The 22,682-nt window shown below is 41.5% G+C and overlaps 1 protein-coding gene across 4 annotated transcripts in view; it reads left to right on the top strand.

Annotated features, from left to right (window-relative positions):
• TULP4 (TUB like protein 4) overlaps positions 1 to 22,682 on the top strand; it is a 129,090-nt gene that overhangs the window by 88,766 nt on the left and 17,642 nt on the right. For 2 of the 4 annotated variants that reach the window (XM_044421953.1, XM_044421964.1), the window contains 6 exons: positions 4,682 to 4,810; positions 5,618 to 5,779; positions 13,801 to 13,981; positions 19,146 to 19,280; positions 21,619 to 21,785; positions 22,213 to 22,437. In XM_044421953.1, coding sequence (XP_044277888.1) covers positions 4,682 to 4,810; positions 5,618 to 5,779; positions 13,801 to 13,981; positions 19,146 to 19,280; positions 21,619 to 21,785; positions 22,213 to 22,437 — 999 coding nt within the window. Of the gene's footprint in view, positions 1 to 4,681; positions 4,811 to 5,617; positions 5,780 to 6,518; positions 6,739 to 11,705; positions 11,783 to 13,800; positions 13,982 to 19,145; positions 19,281 to 21,618; positions 21,786 to 22,212; positions 22,438 to 22,682 lie in introns of those variants that run through there. The other 2 variants (XM_044421984.1, XM_044421974.1) reach the window with 2 other exon arrangements.

The following is a 22,682-nucleotide window of genomic DNA, read 5'->3' as shown; positions in this document are numbered from 1 at the left end:
TTTTGGTAACAAAGATTGCATAGCTCTCTCACAGGCAGCTCCACTGGTCAACCTTTCCTGTACACAGTACCTTGTTGTGGTTTTTTTTTTTTTTTAACAAAAAGGGGTGTGTGTATGCACATTGAGTGTTACTTGTGCAAAGTGTCAGGGATCAGTGTTGGCTTGCAAGGAAGTGTGCATATAGAAAGAGGCTGATGCAGCTGAGCACTGCAGGGGTGAGTGGAGCTAGAGACCAAGGGAACACGGCCAAAGACAGAAAGGATGGGGCCAGAAATAAAAAAAAAAAGCAACAAAACAGCTGCCTTATCTTATTTAAAAGCTTTTAATGCCAGTATCTATGCTGCAGGTGAGTCATTTCAGCCTTTTAGAATGGGAAATATTAGCACAAGTTTGGGAAAACACTGAGCTATCAGTGCTTGAAAGGGAACGGACACCACTCTCTGAGGAACTTCAGGGGGCCGGATTTGATCCCCAACCAGAGGTTCTCCTGGCATAGGGAGTGGGAAGACTTGCACCCTCCCCAGCAAATACCCTGGTGTGGTGGCTGGTGAACACATTTCTTGTTCTCCTGAGGCTTATTATTTATTATTTCATTCTCATTTGGAAAAGTGTAGGCTGCTTTTTGAAAGATCAAATCAGAACTTCATGGGAAAATAGGAAAGCATGGAATGCTGCTTTTAAACCTTAGAAATGAAATTTTCCATCAGTGTGTACATCTATCTGGCTGTGTAGATTGGAAGATGCTTGTAGCCCATATACAGTGGCAGACTGCTGGAGTTTTCAGGGTTTAACTGCTGACAACATGATCATATAATTGTTCCTCCACTGAATCAGAGTTTACCTTGCCTTCCCTCAGTTTTGTGATCCTGTCATGGACTGTGATTGGGCCCATGTGTCAGAATAATCACCAATCGCTTTGCTGCTCTGTTGATTCCCATTGGGCAGGAGCACACAAGATAAGGAAGTGTGGTAAAATTTTTGCCATTGTGGGTCTGTTTTACCACCTGGACCCAGTTTCAGAGTTCCTGCATGGTAGGGCTAGTGTTCTGAAACCACAGAGAGAATCAGCCCTCTCTCCTAAGGTTTCCATGCTTCACCACAACTTCTTTGGTCATCTGGACCTGGAGTTGCCGGTTTACTATTGTTGGTATGGAAACGCCATGGATTTCCCTGGCAAGAGCAGCTGCAAATGTGGCCCCAGCTCCCTAGGAACAGACTGTTTGCTTTCTTCCCATTGGTGAAGGATATGTCCTTCTCTCTGCTTCCTTTGGGAACAGGAAGACAGCATGAAAATACATGGAGGGACAAGGGGGAAACCTCAGCAAAACTGTTTGTTTTCATTTAATAAAAATCCCTGTGGAGACTCTGGGAAGCACCACAGTCTTGCAGGTATAATCATGACTTCCTCAGCCAAGAGGAGGAGGCTGCTGCAGGCCATAGACAAACACAGGGAAATGATAGGGATTTTGCTTGCTGGGGCTACTGGGATGCATGATGAGGCTGGGAGGACAGAGTGGGCAGATGGCAACTGCACTGCCCAAGTAACCTGTAAGTTCAGACAGAAATCCATGCACCATGGAAACAGATCTGGGTTGTCATGTGAACAGAGCCATTGTGAGTTTGCTAATGTGCATCCTGTTATGCTGGAAGGGCTTGTGTGGACCAACCATTCCCTATGGTAGGAGCCTGGGGGCTGGTTTGCACATCTTTTGTTATTTGATATTTATCTTTATTAGTTCTTGGCAAGCTATTCTGGGAGCTTTGGATGAAGAGTGCAGGCAAACAAATGGTCTCAGCCTGTACACCATATATGTGGAATGTTGTGTATGAATGGGTGCCTGCATGGGTGCACGTGTAATCAAGAACACCTTGCCCATGCAATGCTTGGACTCCTTTTTTAACTGCAGAGGAATGAAAAGCTTGTGGCAAGGTTGCATGCAAGCATATGCATGTAGGTCACATTAAGCATTCTGCCCAGGGTTGGGAGGGAGAAGTGAAGTGAGCCCAGTGCTTTCCCTTCGGCTCCCCTTCTTATAGAGCATGCATGGTGGATCTGTTGTGATTAGGCTTGGCCATTTTTGACCATGCAACATTAATTCCTTCCATACTGCAGAGATATCATTCTGCTGTCATCCATGTCTGATCCATTTCATTTTGTCCTTCAGCACCAAGAAGGGGAGCAGAAAAAACATGCATGGGGTATCACTAATGGGGTTTTGAACTGGCAGGACTTGACATTTCAGGTTTAAATATTGCCACTTTTCACCTAGCTACCAGACCTGGGTCTTTCTGTAAGCATAACTTGTAAAATTACATGCAGCCTACATTTTTTTCTATACAAGATTCAGTTTCAACAGAACTGCTATTCTATGACATCCTCAGCTGAATGCATTGGCTTCTGTTGGTATCAGATAAAGATTATGATATTACTTGAGTAATTAGCTTGTCACCTCTACCTGCTTTTTGTTTTGCAGTTCATTATCTCATCAGTCAGATGCTTGCTACTGTTTTAATAGCTGATAAAATCCCCATTTTTCCAAGTGCTGTGCCACCCACAACTGAAGTTAGTCAGTAGAAATTGTAGGAATTCAGTTCCATTTGAAAAAACAACCCCATGCTGTGTTTTTCCAGGCAGTAAACAAGGTGTTCTCTTCACCTCCTTCTTGATACTGTTGTGGGCATGTGCTGTCAGATTTGTTGTTTCGTTTCACCTGAGGGATGGAAGCAAGCAGTTCTTTTAAGGGGCACTTGTAAGAGACAGTGCATGGCATGAGCTAGAGGAGGGGGAGAGAAATGGTGTTATATAAGGTAATACAAAGTTTGAGCTCATTGTATAGATGCGAAATAGAGCTGTTCTGGCAGCGTTTTCAGCTCAGCTGAAGAACATTTCCCAGCAACAACATACTGCAATGGTTTGCTTGCTTCTTCTGTAAACAAGGGCAACATGTGTGCCTGACTGGTGCTCTGCTGACAATGCTGTGCAGTGTTGCTAACTATCTGGAGAGAAGGCCTTCATTAGCTAGCAAACAGAATACACTTAATGCTGCGGTGTGAAACCACTGCTGCATACCTTCTAATATACTGGGGGCAGACTTCTAATGCTTTCTGGGTGGCAGGCAAAGATGCTGGTGCATGGAACCATCCAAGATGTTCATCAAGTGGTTTTATCCCCAAATTCGCTAGGACTATAGTTGTGCTTTTGGAAACTGTGTGCTATATGAACTTCAGAATGCATCCTAAATTTCTAGCAGGTACTTAAGGCTTCAGTGGTCATAGATTAAAAAGGCAGGCAAAGATAGAGTGGCTTGTGGCACCTTAAAGGCAGGATAGATCATGCTGTTCATTGTCATATGGTTCAGTGATCCTAGATTAGTCATTATGTCCTGTAGTAATTGGCTATAGTCAGATTAGCTGATAGAAGATCTAGGTGCTGCCCCCCCCCCCACTCTTTCTCACGTTGCTAGAAATTGGGGTTGATTAGAAGTATTTTTAGGACAAATATTTTCATAATTAACATATGAAATCAGTTTCTAGAAAAATGTAGTCACAAAACACTAGCTTAGATGGGTTTTTATGAAGGACTAGACAGATTCATAGAAGATAAGTCCACCACTAATATTGGCCACAATGAGCCAAACCTCCCTGGCTGCATGCAGTGTACTTCTGATTGCAGATGGCTAGCAGGAGGCCTGGGCAATGATTATAACTGGACATCAAGAGAATGGTGTGGCTGCTGCTTTTACTGTCATCACCTGGTAATCTGAAATTAGTGATTCCATGTCATTGTACTGTGAATCTCCCTGCCCTGCACAAGTGACAGCCAATAAAATAGAGTGCAGCCAGAGAAAGCTGAAATGCAGTGGTGTCACAAATTGTGCTTCAAATTGCAAAACTGCATGGAAGAAAAGAGATGCAGAACTGTTGTGTCTTGTTCAAACCATAATCTGTCTATGGGTTTCCCATGGCCTTTGAGTTGGCCACAGTTGGATACAAAATGCTGGTCTACAAGGACTCTTGGTCTGGTCTGATGGGTCTTAAGCAAGGGTCTTCTTGTTTCTTTGCATTTCTTGTAGCTTTGAAGAAGTAATAATTTAGGTCACCTTAGGTTAGCTCCATCGTTCAGGCAGCCCTGTCTTAACTGTCTCATAAGATCCATGGGTTCTGACACATTCATCCTTCCAAGAAACTCCCATTAGGAAATGCCATATTTGGCCCAAACTGGTCATACAAGAGAGTAGATACTTCCCCACCAGATTCAGTATTCTGCTAGAGAAATTTTTCATGTGTATGTGCAACCAGGTTAATGAAACATTGAAACATACATGATATGGGTTGATCTCAGAGAACACAGTTGTCTTTATCATTAAAAACAAAACTGGTAACATATTGGGAACTTGATTTGTTTTTGTTTGGAAATGTTGGAGAGAGTTGAAATTTAAGTCCTTGATTGCAACAAAGGATCTCCATGAAGATTCTCACTTTCTTTTACAGCTGCAATGAAATATATCCTGCTCAGAAAAAGTCTCACCATCTGACCTCTAATTAGCTCTAATTTAGAATGTAAATATGAGTATTTATTTTTGTTGCGCATGATAGTGAAAACTCCAGTGATTTGCATGTTAGCACCTTGAAACTTGGAATGAAAACTTGGAAAATGTTCTCTTTTCTGGAATCTTCTTAGGTGGTGCTTGTGAGATGGAATGAACCATTCCAGAAGTTGGCAACATGTGATGCAGATGGTGGAATATTTGTTTGGATTCAATATGAAGGCAGATGGTCGGTGGAGCTTGTGAATGATCGTGGGGCACAGGTTAGTATTCACATTTTGATTTTTGTTTGCAAATTCTTTCTTAGTATATTTATATACCATTTACCATATTAAAAACAGCAACCAAACTCCCAGTGGAAAGAATGAAAATGCAATTGTAAGGAAGACCATTTTAATTAAAAAGAGTTCAAGGAATACTGTGGGCTCCCTCTTGCTCACCAAATGAAAGACCGGCTTATGGAAGAATTTTCACAGAGGCTCAGGACAAGGGGGAAGAGATTCCCCCATACATTCCTCATCTCTGCTCTACTGCCTATATTAACATCCTGCATCTAATAGATAATATTTGTTGATTCTTGTATTTTTCCTTATGAAAACCAGCACTTTTCTTGGTTGATAGTGAAGTGCCATTAATTTGTTATAGTAGCAGTTGGTTACCATTTCTGCTTTATGTGTAACAACAACATAAATCCTAAGAAGGTTCTGTAGCACCTTGTGTTAATTACCCATAAAGACTCTGTATTAAGTATTTTGATATGTAGTGGCACTAATGATCATTAAAAACTAAAGGGACAGTCTAGGCAAACTAAATGTTAACAGGAGCAATTTAATCACATATGTATTTAACCTGATAAGATTAAGCACTTAATTGTGCTTGCCATCAGAGCAATGATCTGACAGGGATGCTCCAAACCTGAATACCCATGGCAACATTTCTAAAAGAAAAGAAATGTAAAATATTGGTGTTAATTGATTACAGCCTCCTTTGCATCTATACTTTGTTGTTACTTTTAGTATGGGATAAATTGCCAGAATAATGTCTAACCTCATGTATGCATATGCATTAAGGTAAGCGACTTTACATGGAGCCATGATGGAACACAAGCACTCATCTCCTACAGAGATGGTTTTGTGCTAGTTGGATCAGTCAGTGGACAAAGGCACTGGTCTTCAGAGATTAATTTGGAGAGTCAAATCACCTGTGGCATATGGACTCCTGATGATCAACAGGTAATACTACTCTGAAAGCAAGCATTGCACTTCTTCATATATAACCCAGGCTGAACTATACATTAATCTGGAAGCACCTTTCTATTCTATACACTCCCTTGGCCGATGCTCAGCTAAATGAATGTTCAGCAATAATAAAAACTGCAGACCTATGTAAATTCCCATGTACTCATGCATATCAGTTGAAAGTGAAGTAAGCAGAAATGTGGGAACCAGGCCTCTTGGAGCATGTAGTTCGAGGGTGGGGGCTGGGTTCTTACTGAAATTCTAGTCTAGCTTTACAGGTTTCCCAAAGGGAATTTTGCACAAGCACATAATTCATGTGGGTGAATGCACAGATAGCCACAGTTAGAGGGGATGGGTGACTTGAGTCCTGCATTGAGCAGGTGGTTGGACAAGATGGCTTGCTAGGCCCCTTCCAACTGTATTGGAATATGAATAGTCCCAAGAATGCTTATTACACTCTAGATATTCCCACCCACTCTTGTAGGTTTATATTCCACCCATCTGCAAATATGCAGAATTCTTGATGGTACAGCAGTATCACAATATCAGTGTTGTTTCTTGTTGAGAAACCCTTTCAAAATGCTGTCCTAGCGGGGTTGGAACCAGCCTGACAATTGAAATCTCAGTTCAAGGAAGGTCTAGTGTCCTGGGGACCAACTGTCCTCTGTTCTTTGGGAGGGAACCTAAATTCATGGTAACCATCAGTCCTTCCCCCTCCCTTGATTTTTTGGAGGAAAAAGAACTCATTTCTGATACTGTACGTAAGTCTACAGGAAGACAGAAGCAGAAATCTTTTTACCTTGAAGACCTCTGAAACCCCACATGACCATATGGAAAAGCCACCCCATCATTCTTCAAAGTCCAGGCGACAAGCTCATGTCTGCCATTGTGCTGGGCTTTAGAGATACTCAAAAGCAACAAGAAGTCTTGTTGTTTCAATGGCTTTGCATGAGGTAAGAGAAGGCTTCCTGCCCATCTCTCACTTTGTACTTGCCAAATAATTATGTATCAGGTTAAAATATAAACCCACTACAGGTGAATTCAGAAATGCTTTAATGGACACCTGATTTGAAACCTGAGAACAGTTGCTGTTTACAGATTCTGGAAATCGTTCAATGCATTCCAAATACAACAATCCATAGTGAATGATTTAATGAAGTTACAATGAAATCTAATAGTAACTCTTAACATTTGGCTCTCTCTGGGTGGTGGTCTTGTGTCACTTTGAAGAGGGAATTCATTATCCCCAGGCCACTCTTAGGGAAGTACATCTTTTCAGTTCCTCATTTTGATGTCGAGGGAAACAGAGAGAGTGAAAGGGAGAGAAACTGCTTCCTTTGCTTAAAAGTCTCTCTGGGAGGAACTGATTCAAATCTCATTGCAACTTGATAGGAAAATTCTCATTGACTTCAGTGGACTATCAAGCTACAATTAAGTGAGTGAATTGGGCTCAGAACACAGATCTGCCAGCTCTTAGCTGTATCACTTAATTGCTAACCTGCACTCACTGTAGAATTTTTAATACCAAGTTTACTGGTTGAAACATAGCCTTGCTGCTCAGCTCCCTCTCATTTTTTGCCTCTAACTTCCTGAGAATAAACTGCAGGTTCTGCTGCTAAAATAGTGAAGACACTGATAGCATTTGAAATCTTGACAATAAACCGATCACTTTTTTCGTACAGATTTACTTGATTTGGGGACACTGCTTCATGGAGTTTTGAAATTGCTGAGCATGATTTTAAGACACAGAGAAGAAGGCGATACAACTGCTATTCAGTCAGCTAAAGCCACAGCTGAAGACATGGAATTTATTATTTTAGTCAGAAAATACTACACTATGCTAAAGAAATGGGGTTTAGTAAGATTTAAAATACAGAGAGGTTTAGAGTAGTGATTTGCCACAATTGAAAAGGTCACCCCTCAATTGAGAAGGCAGCCTAGAAATACTTGTAAATGGATAGATATAATTCCTTAGTCTCAATCAAACCCTATTCAGAACCTGCTTGCCAGACCTCTTAAAAGAGGTGGTATTGGGATATCAATGCCACATGAGCTGAAACTATGTATTTAACCTTGTATACATAAGATACTGCATTGTGTCATTGTTGTTAATCAATATGGAGAGTGAGTGGAGGGAATGCCTTCCAATTTTCCTCATAGGTCCTCAGCATGAGGCTCCTCCTGCCAGAGCCCTTAAAATATCTAGACCAGGGTTCAGCTATCAAACAGCAACTTTTGCAGATATCCAACAGTTACCTGTCTGGACGTGGTTACCCCCTCAGGGTCTGTATTGTAACTTAGTCCTGTTTTCACGTTGCTCTCTGGAAATGCCAGCTTTCCTTTTCTTACCTTCAATTATGTGTTGTAAGTTGTGACTTCAAATACATGCTTCACCCCAATATGCTGAGTACGTTTCAGTTTGTTATGACCACACCAAATAGCAAGTAGAAAACACACATAAATTGGCAGAACATTTAAGCTGCATGGAATGAAGGCAATGGCTAAATTGCCTGTGGAAACAATGCTGCAATAACTAATGACACTAGTATCCAGAAAGTATAAGAGTAACAAGCAAAGAAGACTTGAGCTTATATCGCCAGTGGTTCCTTTGTTGTATAAACAAAACATCCTACTATATAATACTTTGGAGTGTTTTTAGCATTACTTCAGTTTTTGTGCTAGTCTTGTCATTTAAAATTAATCATCTCCAGTTGCTCATGTTAAGAGCTTTATGAATGTTTTATACTCCTTTGCTATGCCTTTTGGACTAGATATGTAGTTTTCTTTCTATATTTAGAATGCCTAAATGTATTTTAGTGATACTTGGTTGCTTTATATAGTTATAAATTATGGAAACAGATAGCACGCTTTTCTTCTTGCTCACTTGCTTGATGTTTAAGAGTCAATGTGAAACAATTAATAGATTATTTTTTTAAAAAAAGAAGTAAGGCTGGTTTGTGGATTGGCTCTTTCATTTTCTTAACTAATTATTAATACTTTGGAGGTGTGAAATGAGGTATTGGCAGACTTACTAGGAGCAGTGAAGCAAAGTAATTAAGCTACTTCCTAATTAGAGTTTATGTATATTCTTTTTCTGGACATGCACAAGCCACTAACTTTTTACTTCAGCAGATTCCTTAGTCTAATTTCATTCCTTAGTCTTAAGGTGACACACCAAATTTCATTCTAGGAGAGTGATTTCCAGACTTTTTGAATTCAGAGAATCCTTTCCACATCAATGATTTTTTCAAAGATCCCCTCCACACTGCAGACGTTTCTAGAAAACATTTAGAGTACACACTAACTTCATATAGGCTGCTCTTAGATATGTTCAGAACATATCCAACACTTCCCTGTAAATTCAGCCCCCTTCCAAAGTTCTTGTTTATGTTCATGAAAAACTTACATATTCTTAGGGCTAGGCAGTAACAGACTCATGCTGTGAGTGCTTCCAAATGTTCACAGTGCAAATTTGCCATGTCCTGATCTACACAAGAAACCCCCAGTGCACAATGGAAAAAGCCGTGGCAGTAGCAGTTTCAGCACCATGGAAAGCTCCAAGTGATCGATTCATTCCGACAAAGTCTAAGACTGGCTTCAGATAATGTGATAACCCACACTTGAGCCCTGTATATGGGCTGAGTGTGAATTGTTGTTGAACTGTGCATTGTTGTTGAAGCAAGGGTTATCATGTTGTCTGAACCTAGCCAAAATAACAAACAGTAACAACCTCGCAATTCACAACCCAACAGTAAATCATGAGCACGGTTCATAACCTTGTGGTTAACAAGCCATGACTTATCAAGGCAGCTGGGTTCAGACATTACAAGAACCCATACTCAGCCCTTGAATATGGGTTATTATATTGTCTGAACCCAGGCTAAGAGTGGCCTGAATGAGGCTTTTAATGTATTTAAGGTAAGATCAACCCTACTAGGCTCCAACACTTCCTTGAGGAATAGGAGGTCCTAAAGGAACAAGCCTTTAGTTGCAGTGCTCAGGCCTGGGTTGGTTCCCAGCACCTCTGCCTCTGGTGCCACTGGTCTGATGAATCTGACTTGCTTTTGCTAGCAGCACCCAGGATGGTGCTCATGAGGGGGATCCTGACAGAACCAGCTGCCAGTTAAGTCTTCCTTAGAAAAACCTCCTTTAATCCATGGAGGTGGAAGTACACATGCTGTCTCCAGTGCTGCTACACCTCCCAGCTCTGCCCCTCAGTTTTCCTGCAGAAGGCCAAAAGTGGAGCTCAGGTATGCTCAGCTTCAGACATTTTGCCAAATGTGCAGTCAGAGCAGAACATTGGCAGTACGTGCAACTCTACTCCGTTCTTCCCAGGATTGCTGGCCATTTTGGTGGGCTTCTCTAGTAATTGCATGTTGTCATGATGCCTGTGTATTGCCCATTTCTCTCCATTCACAAAACTTTGTTCATCACACATCAGTGATGGAGCTATGGCAGGCATCAGCACATATGTCGTAACATTTCCCATGTGGAACTGTTTTGAATACATAATACCACATAACATGTATAATAGTTACTGCATCGTTAGCCATGGAAACCTTGGAAATGGAAGCAACATACTTTCCATAAAATCTCTTCTGGATCCAATGTGAAGAAGTAACAATGTCTGCAAATATATATGAGTTTACAGTACACAGTCCATGACACATAGAGGAACTGCTTCATATAGAGGACATTTATACAGAGGGCATTCATGAAGACTGTTCTCTCAGGATCTTGAGATATTGCACTGCTGATGAAGAACTTGAAGCACTACAGGGATTTTGATGCCAGAAATAAGCAGCAACCATTTAAACCAAAAGCAGCCATTTTCAATATAAAAATCAGTTTTTGAAAAGGGAATATTAGAGAATATTATTGCAAGAGGCCAAATTTTCCCCAAATTTGGCCTCTTGCAATAAGGGATTTCCATCTTGAAAAGCCAGCATGTTAGAAATTTGGTGCAGCTCTAGTTTCCTCTTCTCACTTGAGAGTGTTACAATAGGAACCTTTAGATTAAGGGTTTCAGTATGGAATGGAGACCAAGTTTATGCAGCTGAAACACTTCTCCAGCTGCCTCAGTAAAATCTGGTTTTAGTATACAATAAAAATCCCTCTGGAATGGTGATGGCTTAGGAACTTTGAGCTAGCGAACTTGCCTTCTCACTCCCAATTTGGAATACATCCACCTGTGGTCTCAGCTTCTCATTGCCAATTTGACTGAAGATATGCTTTGATCAGTTTATAGCTCCTTAACCTTGGATAATGAAAAGAATTCTCTTTATGAATGTGAGAATGTTGTGGGTAAAGAGTATAAAGTAATTTTCAAGCCTGTATATCCTAATAAATGGCCAGATGGGGGGAGCTGAAGCAAGCAAAGATATCCATGTAGGCATTTCTGTATTGCACCTCTGACAAAACAGATGTTGCTGTTCATTGCCTCCTTTCCACAGAATGCTGTTTTGCCAGGAGAGTTGCTTGTAAACAAATATTGTTCAACTGTGTTGTGTTGTTGCCCATTGTTGCAGTTGTTCCCCTGAATGGGCTTTCCCATCTTCTCTAGCAGCTATGCCTCCACAATGGGGGCTTGCTTCCCACTTTGAGAATCACTGATCCAGAAGGTACGGCTGCTTGCAAGTTTTATTAAAAACCTTGAATGAGTCAAAGTTTCTCCTTTAGAAGGCAGAACACTGCAGAGACTGAAACCTTGCTTGAGCAGAAGTATTCAGTGCTCAGAGAAAGGCCATTTACAATATAGCAAGCACACAGATTGTCGTCTGCTACAGATGCAAGAAAAGCATACTGCTTCAGTGACCTTGTAGGATTAGATGACATAGAAGAGGCATAGATGTAGATGCTGGAATTGTACTTGTGGTACTAATGCAAACTAATGCCTTTATTTATCTCTTGTTTTCCAAAGGTTGATTGACAAACCGCAATATTATGCATGTTTACTCAGAAGTAAGTCCCACTGTGTTCAATGGGGCTTACTCCCAGGTAAGTGTGCATAGGATTGCACTATCCCACCTTTTTGACCCATATGGATTGTAAAAGCATTGCTTATAATATAAGAAGATAGAAATAACCTTCCCCTAATTAGCTTAGAAGCATTAACATTAGATTAAACCAACCAGTCAAAACCAGTAAGTCACTAAAAGAAAACACTTAGGTTATTAAACTAATAATATCAGAATTATTTGTTGATAAACCATTGGCCCTGCTAATTAAGCATATGCTATAAATCTCTTATAAGAATTACAAGGAACCTCCATACTTTCTTAGCAGTGGCTGAATTTGTTTTGTAATGACAGGCATTTTTGAATACCTATTTATTAATTCATTTATTTATTAGTTGTATATCCTGCCTTTTTCTTTTTTACAGAACTCAAGTTGAACTGAGAGTCTGTGACTGGCCCAAAGTCACCCAGTTGGCTCCATGGCTGAGTGGGGACTCGAACCCAAATCACCTGAGTCCCAGTCCCACTCACTCACTCACTCAACTTATATTCCGCTATACCAGTCCAAAGACTCTCCAAGCAGATTGCACTCTTATCCATTATACCACACTGGCTCTCATACAGTTGAATGTAATGGAAGCTATGGTCTATCTCATTCATTTCCTTGAATCAGGGATGAAAAATAAGGCTGCCCAGATGTTGCTAGACTATAACTCCTGCCGTCCCTCTGTATTGACTGTGTTGGCTAGGGCTGATAGGAATTGCAGTCCAACAATGTCTCCAGTTATCCATCCCTACCTTAAATGGACTGAGCAAACCTCTTTAATTTATTCAGGTTTCCTGGTGCCGACTGGCAATATAAAAGAATGTCATTGTGCAATCCTGAAAATGCTCATGTGAAAATGAGCTCAAACTGTCAATAGAATGGTACTGCTGTGGAAGTTTACCTCTGTTGGATAATAGGACAAAATTTGTTTTTTGGGGGTGTGACACTGGTAATGTATTTGCCCCCTCCTAGATTATGTTACATGTTTTCTAAAATCTACCTGACTGTACAAGCCATAGCTTGTTCAATACATCAAGGAACAAAACATGCTCAAGGGGGAGACATCTGTAGGTTGCATTCTCTCTTATCTTAGATGTTGTACCTTGTTTGTCTGCTAACCTCTGCTTTAAACAACATGAAAGCCTTACCTCATCTTACTCTGTATTTGACATTGTGGGTGGAAACCTTCCTTTATTTGTTGCTGTTGAGCTTGTAACAGTGCTTCTCCACCTGTGCTCTAATGCTCTAGTTCCACCTAATTCACAATGATTTTTCCTAGTTTTGCTTCAAGGACAGGTTTCTACTTGCTCTGAGATGGCTGGCTACTTATTTGTTGAGCATTCCATAATCCTCATAATCCACAACCATCTGTAAATTGCTCTTGGCTGCCCTATTTTGTGTCCAGTGTGCTAAATATTTTGTGATCAAGACAGCTTGATCTGACTTATAGTATTAGCATTTAAGTAAATAACTGTGGGCCACATAAAACCTTAGCACTGACTGCACTCTCCATTCAGAAAAAAAATTCAATCTGTACCCCTTTAGAGTCCAGGCAGAGCAAAAATGCATTGGAATACATCACCCTAGTCAAAAAAATCCATTCCTGTTTAAAGCTAGTATGGCGGGGAGAACGTTTCTAGCAATAGTGTGGCAACATGGAGCGAATGGGAGAGAGAATGAGTGGAAAGGTACTATATGGGAACTGGAAGAAGGAGAAAGAAACAAGTTCTTTAGGAAAATGGTAAGAGAAATGCCAAGAATAATCTTCAGTGACTGTTGTTCTTCATAGGAGAGAGCCAAGCAAAGTCTATGAATTTTTACAGTCAGGAATTTATTCCTGCCTAATAGCGACATCCCTTATAATAGCTGCTTTTTTGTCTTGTATTCACTGAGAATGTGGGCAGTTTAACATGCCACTTGAAATAAGACAGAATTCTTTCTTTTTCACATTCTTTTTTTAACTGGGATCTTCCTTATATTCTTCTAACCCTGACATTCTCTTCTTTCCCCAGGTCCTGTTTGGTACTGCTGATGGTCAGGTTATTGTCATGGATTGTCATGGCCGAATGCTGGCACATGTCCTTCTCCATGAATCTGATGGCATCCTTAGCATGTCTTGGAACTACCCAAGCTTCTTGGTGGAAGACAGTAGTGAGAGTGACACCGATTCAGATGACTATTCCCCACCACAAGGTCATTTTGCCTCAGTTTAGTACTTATTATATTTCTGTGGCTTACTTTTCACTGAGATGGCAAAGTTGTGCTTTGACGATACTACTTTAAAGTGCAGATGAGGTTTCACATGCTTGAATGCCCCTCCCCTCAGTGAAATCCAGCTGTGCTTCCTTTAGGCTACCTCTCCTTCCCAAATCTGCTCCAAAAGACTGGGGGACCCTCCAGAGCAGATTTAATGGGGCAGAGGGGACTGCTTGGGCCAGAAAGGGAAAGCTACACCGAGTAATTGGAAGGATGTTGCCATAAAACAATCCCTCCACATACCTGACATATCTAAAAGTCTTGTCCGGAACCCTTGTCTCTTGTATCTACTTCTCTTTAAAGATATGTGTGTGTTTTGAAATGCACTCAGCTGTGTGAGGCCTTATATTAACATAGAAAGAACAAAACAAGATCAGCTGTAGAGCAAAGACATCCAGATCTTAGGCAAATTTAGCAGTGGTGAAGTTGCATATCATGTAATTAGCAGAGTAGTCACTGAACAGGTTTTCCTTCTGCTGAAGGATCTCCTGCTGCTAGATAAAGGAATAAATTCCATATTAACAATACTGCCTTTAATAATGGAGGAAGCAGCTAGGTAGTATGAACCACTTTGAACATTTTCTACAACAGAAAACGTATTCAATAACATGAAAACAGATGTGAAAATGACACAAATGGATGTCTGTATAAAACAAAGCTGTTCTGGAATTGACCTCACAGATTCAAACCTTACTTCTGAAATCAATTCAGACTGCCTTTTAGTTTCAGTTAGGAAATTACCTACAAATAGTGTAGCCTGAAAAAAATGTATCACATGAATGTTGCTCCCTTGACATATCTTCAGAATTCATACTGTATTTATTAATAAGCTTCGTTTTCATAGAGAAGAGGTTTTCAGTTTCCTTAGAATTCCTAGAGGAATCATATGAGTGAAGAACAATAGTCTGACATTTATTTTATTTTAATATTTATATAGTGCCCCATTCCCATAGGCTTTAGGTGATTTACAAGAAATTAAAACCAACAGTGAATAAAATTAACTAAGACAACATATTAAATAAAATTGTTATGAGAACTAATCTGGGAAGGCCTTTTGGAAGAGATACATCTTTAATTCCCTCTTAAAGGTGGGAATCTGGGAAATCAGATGCATCTCTCCTGGCAGACTGTTCCGGAGCTTCGGGGCAACCACTGAAAATGTCCTCTGGGTAGTTGACATTAATCTAACAGAAGTTATTCCCAGAGGACCTTAGCTGGTGAGGTGGTCTTTCCATGATGTCCCAGAAACTCACCTGGCTGCCATATTTTGTACTACTTGTAGTTTCTGGAGTAGGCACAAATGTAGCCCGATGCAGAGCACATTGCAGAAATTGAGCCTAGAAGTTATCAGTGTGTGCACTGCTTTGTTCAGGCCATTCTTCCCTGTTCAAAGAAAACAGGTCAATGCAAATTACTTATTGGGGATCCATGGCAGAAGGCTGTTACCCTAACATCCTGTTCATGGGCTTTCCAAAGAAATTTGGCTGCTCACTAATGGAACAGGATACTGGACCAGGTAAACTATTGGCCTGATCAAACAGAACTATTTTTATGTTCTTAAGGCCTGGAATAAATGTCATGATAAAGCAGTTTTTCGAAAGACAGACGGATGGACAGACGGACAGATTCTTTATTACCACAAATAAGCATTCTGGAGCATGCTGCTCAACCACTCCAGCTTGGTTCTACCTGTGGAGCAGCTAACAAGACAGAGACTCTCCATCTGTGGTTTAGGTAGCCTACCATCTGAAATGGGAAGTTTGGCTTGTTTTGTTTGTTTATTAGATTTGGATTTGTATGCTACCTTTTTTCTTATTAAGAACTCAAAGCAGCTTACATCATTTTGTTGCTCTCTATCTTAATACCACAACAACAACCCTGTGAGGTAGGTTGGGCTGAGAGTCTGTAATTGGTCAAAAGCCACTCAGTTGACTCCATGGCTGGGCAGGAACTAGAACCCAGATTGTCTAAGTCCCAGTCCTGCACTCTTAACCACTACACCACACTGGCTCTCTTGTTCCTTGCCTCTCCAGGGTTGTCCCTGACTTATGACTCCTGGCTTGTTAGGAGAGGAGCAAACCAGAATTCCTGCTTTGGACATCATGCTAAGCAAAACTCAGGTGGCAAGCCCCTGGCTTATTTAGCTATCCCCCTGGCAGGTAGAACCATGTTGGAACAATTAAGCTGCACATACCAGCATGGGTGGTGTTTCATAGTAAGTTAGGATTTTAGAAAAATATGATTTTCATATTGACATGACTTTAACATTTCCCAAGTCATTGTTGTGTCTTGTGCTTATGCATCATATTCACAGTCTTCTTGATTGGACACTTGCCCAGTCAAAAACACATGCCTAAGCAAGAGTTGGTCTCAAAATGCATTGAATGGTAGGATTAATTCCCATCCTCATTTTTTCCTGCTACCCCACTCCAGCTATTCAACTCCACACTCCAACAAGAAAGAGGGAAGGCAACAAATATGAAATAGGACCACAACTTTTTTGATTGTAAAGACTGATCTGCAGCTTGGATGCCGTCCTCCAGACCTCAGTGCAGGTTGCTCAAAGGAACTGAGAGAGAATGTCTCCTGCAGGCAGCCTTTAATGGGAAACCCCACACTGCCTTCAGGGAATGGATCAGTTAAAGTGTCAGTGGCTTGTTCTTCCTTATCTGAACACCTCAAAGATGTCCCAGTGCAATTCTGTCAGCATCTTCAGCCCTTCCCCAAAGCCAGTCAGCCTTAACTTAAGGCACTTCCTAGCCTGGGTCTCTTCAAGTTGTGAGAAGCTGCTTCACCACACAGAAGCCTCAGATGTTCCCATCAGTTTAACCTCAATCCTTCCATGCTACTGCTGCAGTGATCCTTCCAGTTCTAGCCTGAATGGAATCTAAATGGAAAAGAAAACTAAACAGACCAAATTCAAAACCTGTTGCTATCCTTGCCTGACAGCGCTGAGGAGGCAAAACCAACTCCATTCCCAAGGCCAGACAAGGAGTAAATGCCCCAAACATCCTGCTTAGCCACAAAGGGCAAACACAAAACCCTGTACTTCCCAAAAATAGCTGCATGATCATAATATTGCTCCCTAGAGGGGCATGGGCCATCCTCAATAGCTGCCATCATACCAGGCTCTTATTGGTTGGGACAGCAGGTCCAGGCCTTGCTCAATCCACCCTCTCAAGCTAAAGGGATGTAGAAGCAAAATTCTCTCCACCCCTACTCAATTGGAGGTGAACTAGCCTGCCTTATTTGCCAGTGTAAATCTACCATTTCACATTGGGCATGTCAAAGCAAACTTTTGTAGCCTGCCTAAATGAGTCCACAGGAGGCCTGCTACCAGTGTTGCAGTTTTCCTTCATCAGTACCTATCCCAGTTTATTAGAATTACAGTTTCATGTTTGTTATGAGATGATTAACAGTTCTTTGAGGGAAATGCGTAATGTCTGATGCATCATCTGGAGTAGGGCAACCAAATGTGTAAATAGTGCTGAGTCAATCAGGAACGGGTGAACTTGGTACAAGCCTCCTTCTAATGATTATTCCGATATGACGTGCTCTTATGAAGTACTGCATGTTCCTCAGATACCTTTCAAAGGAGGCATGTGTTTGGCTCCCCTAGAAGAAAGGGTGGGGGCTCTATTGAATTGCAGTGATCTGTATAACTGCATCAATTGTGTGGTGATGGTTTTAACATCCCCATCGACAGCACAAATTCCTTCTATTTCACTACTCTCATTTTAATAAATGCTCTTGCAAATAACAACATTTTGTTCTCTTCCTAACCCAGTGTAACCTGTACAATTAGCAAGAGTACGCTTGGCAGGTGTTCTGCGAGCATCTTTCTCTTGGGACAGCCACGTCTCCTGTCAAAACTAGTCAGAGTTTTTAAAAAGCAAAGCATTAAAATAGTGAATGTTACAGATAGTGCTTCAGGCAGTTGAAAAATTAACTACAAAGAGAGCTAACGTGAAGGAGAGTCTCATAGAAACAAGGCCCTCTTGTGTATTGGCTTAGAACAGGGGTAGCCAACTTTGTGCTTTCTGAGCTGTCCCTCTTATTTTCTCATGCATGGTCAGGTGTTGTGTAAGAGTCAGCAATGGCCTAGGGCTTCACAACATGCATGGGACACACACGCTGCAGTACTATGAGATCATCAGTCTGGAGGACTGAGAGATGAGAATGTTGCTCAGAAGGTTCCTTCAAGAAGCAAATTGTCTTTTGACATTCCAGAATGGGCAATATCACCATTTCTGGAATAGTTGGATACTTGGGGAAGTGTTGAAAAAAGAAGAGGATGCTGAAAAGTGTCAGTTCGACACTTAAAATTGAGAGGATTACATTGCTAAAGGAGAGAAATTGCCCCTCTTTGGTGTACCTTCTTTTGGCAACCCGCCCCCGCATTACTAATGATTTTCCATTGACAACCAGGCAGTTGGATTCTGGGAACTGTGCAGAAATTAGCTCATATGCAGTATTACTTTCTCTGTTTGCTTGTTGGTTATGTACTACATTTCACCATTCCCTTTGACAGCTCAAACAGACAAGGAAATTGACCAGGCAGGACTGCACTTACCAGACAGCCATAAGAGTCCACTTTCCAGAGCCCAAAACTAAAGGGGGGGGGGGGGGGTTTGGTGAATCAGTGATGACCATTCCAAAGTTTTGCTTGGCCATCAGTGAATGGGAAGTCACTGACAGTGGCCTGGGTGAGATCACGAGCAGCCGACACTCTGGCTCAGCAGCTCCTGAGCCAATTTCTGCAACTCAGCATAAAATGACTCTGCTGGGTTCCGGTAGCATGAAACCTCTCATGGTACAGCCATGAGAGCAAGAGATAGGTTGTTAGCAGGGCTTGTACTGAGAACTAAGCCACCCATGGGAAGCATTCTGGGTTTGGATGACACGGCAACCTATGCGTTATTGTGCTGTGCAAGTCCAGTCACTGGGGAGTGAGGATGGGCTCTGTTAACAGTCAAAGATGGCAGGAAAGCATCCATGCAGTGTCACAACTGACAGCACTGACAGCTGGTGATGAACTGGAAGCCTGGTTTCAAATTCTGCTTTTCTTCTTGAAATATCTCCCCACTTCCTTTGCTTGCAGATGGTCCAGCTGCATATCCAGTCCTGGTTCAAAATACCAAACCACTACTCACCGTCAGCTTCACATCAGGGGACATTAGCTTAATGAACAACTACGACGATTTGTCTCCGACCATCATCCGCTCAGGGTTGAAAGGTATGAAAGGGAGAGGTCTTCTGGCCTGCCTCCACCCAGTTCTCTTCTACTTCAAATTCTGGTTGCTCTGGCATGAATATTTCAGTAGGTCTGAAGCTCAGCATGCCTCTGCAGTGATTTTGGCTAACAGCAGTGACATCTAATGGCAACAAGAGGAAGAAAAACTCATCTATGGGATTCCTTCTGAAATAAGCTGGTTCTCTGGCACTCACTGTAGCAAATGAGATACTCAGCTTTTCAAGATACACCCCAACTTTATAGAAGGACTCATTTCGTTCTGTCTTGCCTAGTCTCTACCTTAAAGAGTTTTGGAAAACCTGAAGGAAACTGAAGCCAGTGTCTAAAGTTATTTTAGTCTGAAGTATTGTTTCAAAGGGCTGAAGTAGAGCTGCAGGCTAAAACTTGTTGAGACTCTAGTAGATCAATGAGAGCCAATTGCAATCAGTGGAGCCAACTTTTTAGTTGGTAGGTTTGTGCATTAAAGGCAGACTGATGCATTCTCTTAAATGATAGGTGTGTTGCACTACTCTTTTGATGATACAATCTGGCATCATGCACTTTGGATTCAGGCAAAGAAGAATATTTGTCATTCCTGGTATTTATTTAATGGGGGATAGAACTTCTGTGCCAAATGCTGAAAACCAAATGCATAGGATAGAAGTTGGCTATAATAAAGTTTAGTTAGGGAGGAACTATCTGCTGATTAAATAGGCTTGTGTGCATCTCCATGCATTTTAACTAGTTGAATTACAGATTTGAATATTTGCACACTACAAGGCATGTAACCTATATTCTTAGGACAGAATATCAAGGTGTATAGAAGATTGTCACCAAAAATGACTGCTCTGTGTCAAGTCCCCCCACTCCCCGTCATCTCATACCATGGGTGAACCAATCCTGTGGCTCCTAGACAATGTCTAGAGGACCAAATTTTTCAGAGTTCCTGCTCTGATGTTGGGGCTATGACTCTGCACTAGGAGTCCCTTTCCACACAAAGATTGGTCATGGAAAAAAATATGCCAGGTGTTTTTCTAAGATTGGTAGAGCAACCTCAGAGAAAGAGATTAATTAAGGGATACTGGGGCAGGCAGGAAGGAGGGGAGGAAACAGGCACTGCCAAGATATGTTTTATCTTGGTCGTGCCTCAGCCTCCTTCCCTCCCCATCCAAAGTCCTGCTCTTAGACAGCTGAATTCAGCCACTTAACTGCTTTGCAGTGTTTCTGCTCATCTCCTGCCCTGCTCGCCTCCTGCCCTGTAATCTTCTGAATTTGGAGGGTTCTAGGCAGCCACGGTGGACTGCACTCATTCATAGCTGGGTTTTGCATTTTCATATTCCAACCAGCAGGTGAAATGGGGCAGGGGTTTGGAAGTTGTGTGGGGTGATGATGTCACAGCATGGATAAGTGCTGCTGGAGATAAGCTTTTTAAATGTACCGTTTCATGTACAAATGCCAAGTCCTCCACCTAGGAAAAAGAAACCAAATGCATTGATACAAGTTGGGGAATACATGGTTCAACAGAACTGAAAAAGATCTTGGAGTTATTGTGGACAACAGCCTAAATATGAGCCAGCAATGTGATGCAGCTGCAGAAAGGGCAAATGCTATTTTGGAATGCATTAATATAAATATTACTTCCAAATCATGAGTAGGAGTAGTTCCCTTATACTCTTCAGTAGTCAGACCCTATCTGGAATACTGTGTCCAGTTCTGGGCTTCAAGATTTAGGAAAGATGCAGAAAAATTAGGGTCCAGTGGAAGGCTACAAAAATGATCCAGGGTTTAGAAACACTGCCCTATGAGAAGAGACTGAGAGAACTGGGCATGTTCAACCTTGAGAAGAGAAGCCTGAGGGGGGACATGATTTCACTCTATGAGTACCTCCAAGGCTGTCACAAAGAAGAAGGTCAAGATCTCTTCTCGTTGATACCAGAGTGTAGGATACAGAACAATCAACTTAAGTTGCGACAACCTGAATTCAGGCTAGATACCAGGAAAAGTTTCCTCCCCATCAGAGCAATATAACAGTGGAACCAGTTGCCAAGAGAGGTTGTGGGCTCTCTCACACTAGAGACATTCAGATGGACAGCCATCTAAATGGGATGGTGTAAACCAGTGTCCTGTAACAGCAAGACTTCGTGGGCCCTTCCAACTCTACTATTCTACAACTCTATGCACCATTTCACTTACTGTGTAATGAAAGGTTGCAGTCTTAAGCATCCTTGCTCAGAAGGCTTATAAGATACCCGTAGGATGTATATAAAAGTAAGTATATATGACTAGGATTGGCCCTGTAGGAGACACTGACAAATGAGCCTCCATCCCTTTGTGATTTCAGATGTGGTGGCACAGTGGTGCACACAGGGAGATTTGCTGGCTGTAGCAGGCATGGAAAAACTAAGCCAACTAGCTGAACTTAGCAGTGCTTCCTTTTTGAAAAGTGCACTGGTCAAGTTCTACAATGTTCACGGAGAACATATCTATACCCTGGAAACACCTGTACAGGTAAGGGCTATGCTGAAATATAGTGAGGCAGCAAAAACAGAAAGTAACCCCATAAAAATGCTAGTATAACCTTGTCTTTGTACTATGTATGGTGGGAGCTTGCTTACATGGCAGGTGAGGCCTACTGATTTATTTTAATTTTCTGTGTAACACTGCATACAAAAAATCAGTTTTTATTTTACACTTGCAATAACACTAATAATGTTCAGTAAAGAATGAATGGGAATGGGGAAAGAAAGAAAGAGAAAAAACATCATGTCTTCCAAAAGTAAACTGATATCCTCTCCTAGAAGTTGGAAGGAGTCATTAAGTTTAATTAAGGTGTCTCAGAACAAAGTGATGTGCCCAGTGAAATTATGTGCCCTAAAAAGGTCCTTAAATATGTTTCTTTGAGAGGAAAACATCTAAAAAGTTATTTCTCACACAGCGCCCCATAATCTCAATCTGCTGGGGTCACAGGGACTCACGTCTGCTCATGGCTTCTGGTCCTGCCCTCTACGTTGTCAGAGTGGAGCATAGAGTGTCCAGCCTGCAGCTCCTGTGCCAACAAACCATTGCCAGCTCCTTGCGGGATGACAAAGATATCAATAAATTGACCCTGCCTCCCCGGCTCTGCTCATACCTCACCACTGCCTTTACACCAACCATCAAGGTAAACCAACGAGGGGAATAATTCCGTGACGAAGAAGTGAACATGAAACAGTAGGCAGAAGTCAAGGCATAAAGCAAACAAACCAGGAATATTGTACTAGTCACAGTCCTTTGTGTTATTTTAAGGCTGCAATCCTGTCAATGCTTACAGGAGCATGAATTCCCACAAAATTCATTGGAGCCAATCTCTGAACAAACTTTCATAGGATTACAGTATAAATTTACAAAATAACTTGCAGGGAAAAC

This window comes from Varanus komodoensis, unplaced genomic scaffold (genome assembly GCF_004798865.1).
Source record: "Varanus komodoensis strain SLA01 unplaced genomic scaffold, ASM479886v1 scaffold1, whole genome shotgun sequence".
Classification (NCBI taxonomy): domain Eukaryota; kingdom Metazoa; phylum Chordata; class Lepidosauria; order Squamata; family Varanidae; genus Varanus; species Varanus komodoensis.
The sequence above is the reverse complement of the archived record's forward strand: the minus strand, read 5'-3'. Positions and strand labels throughout refer to the sequence as shown.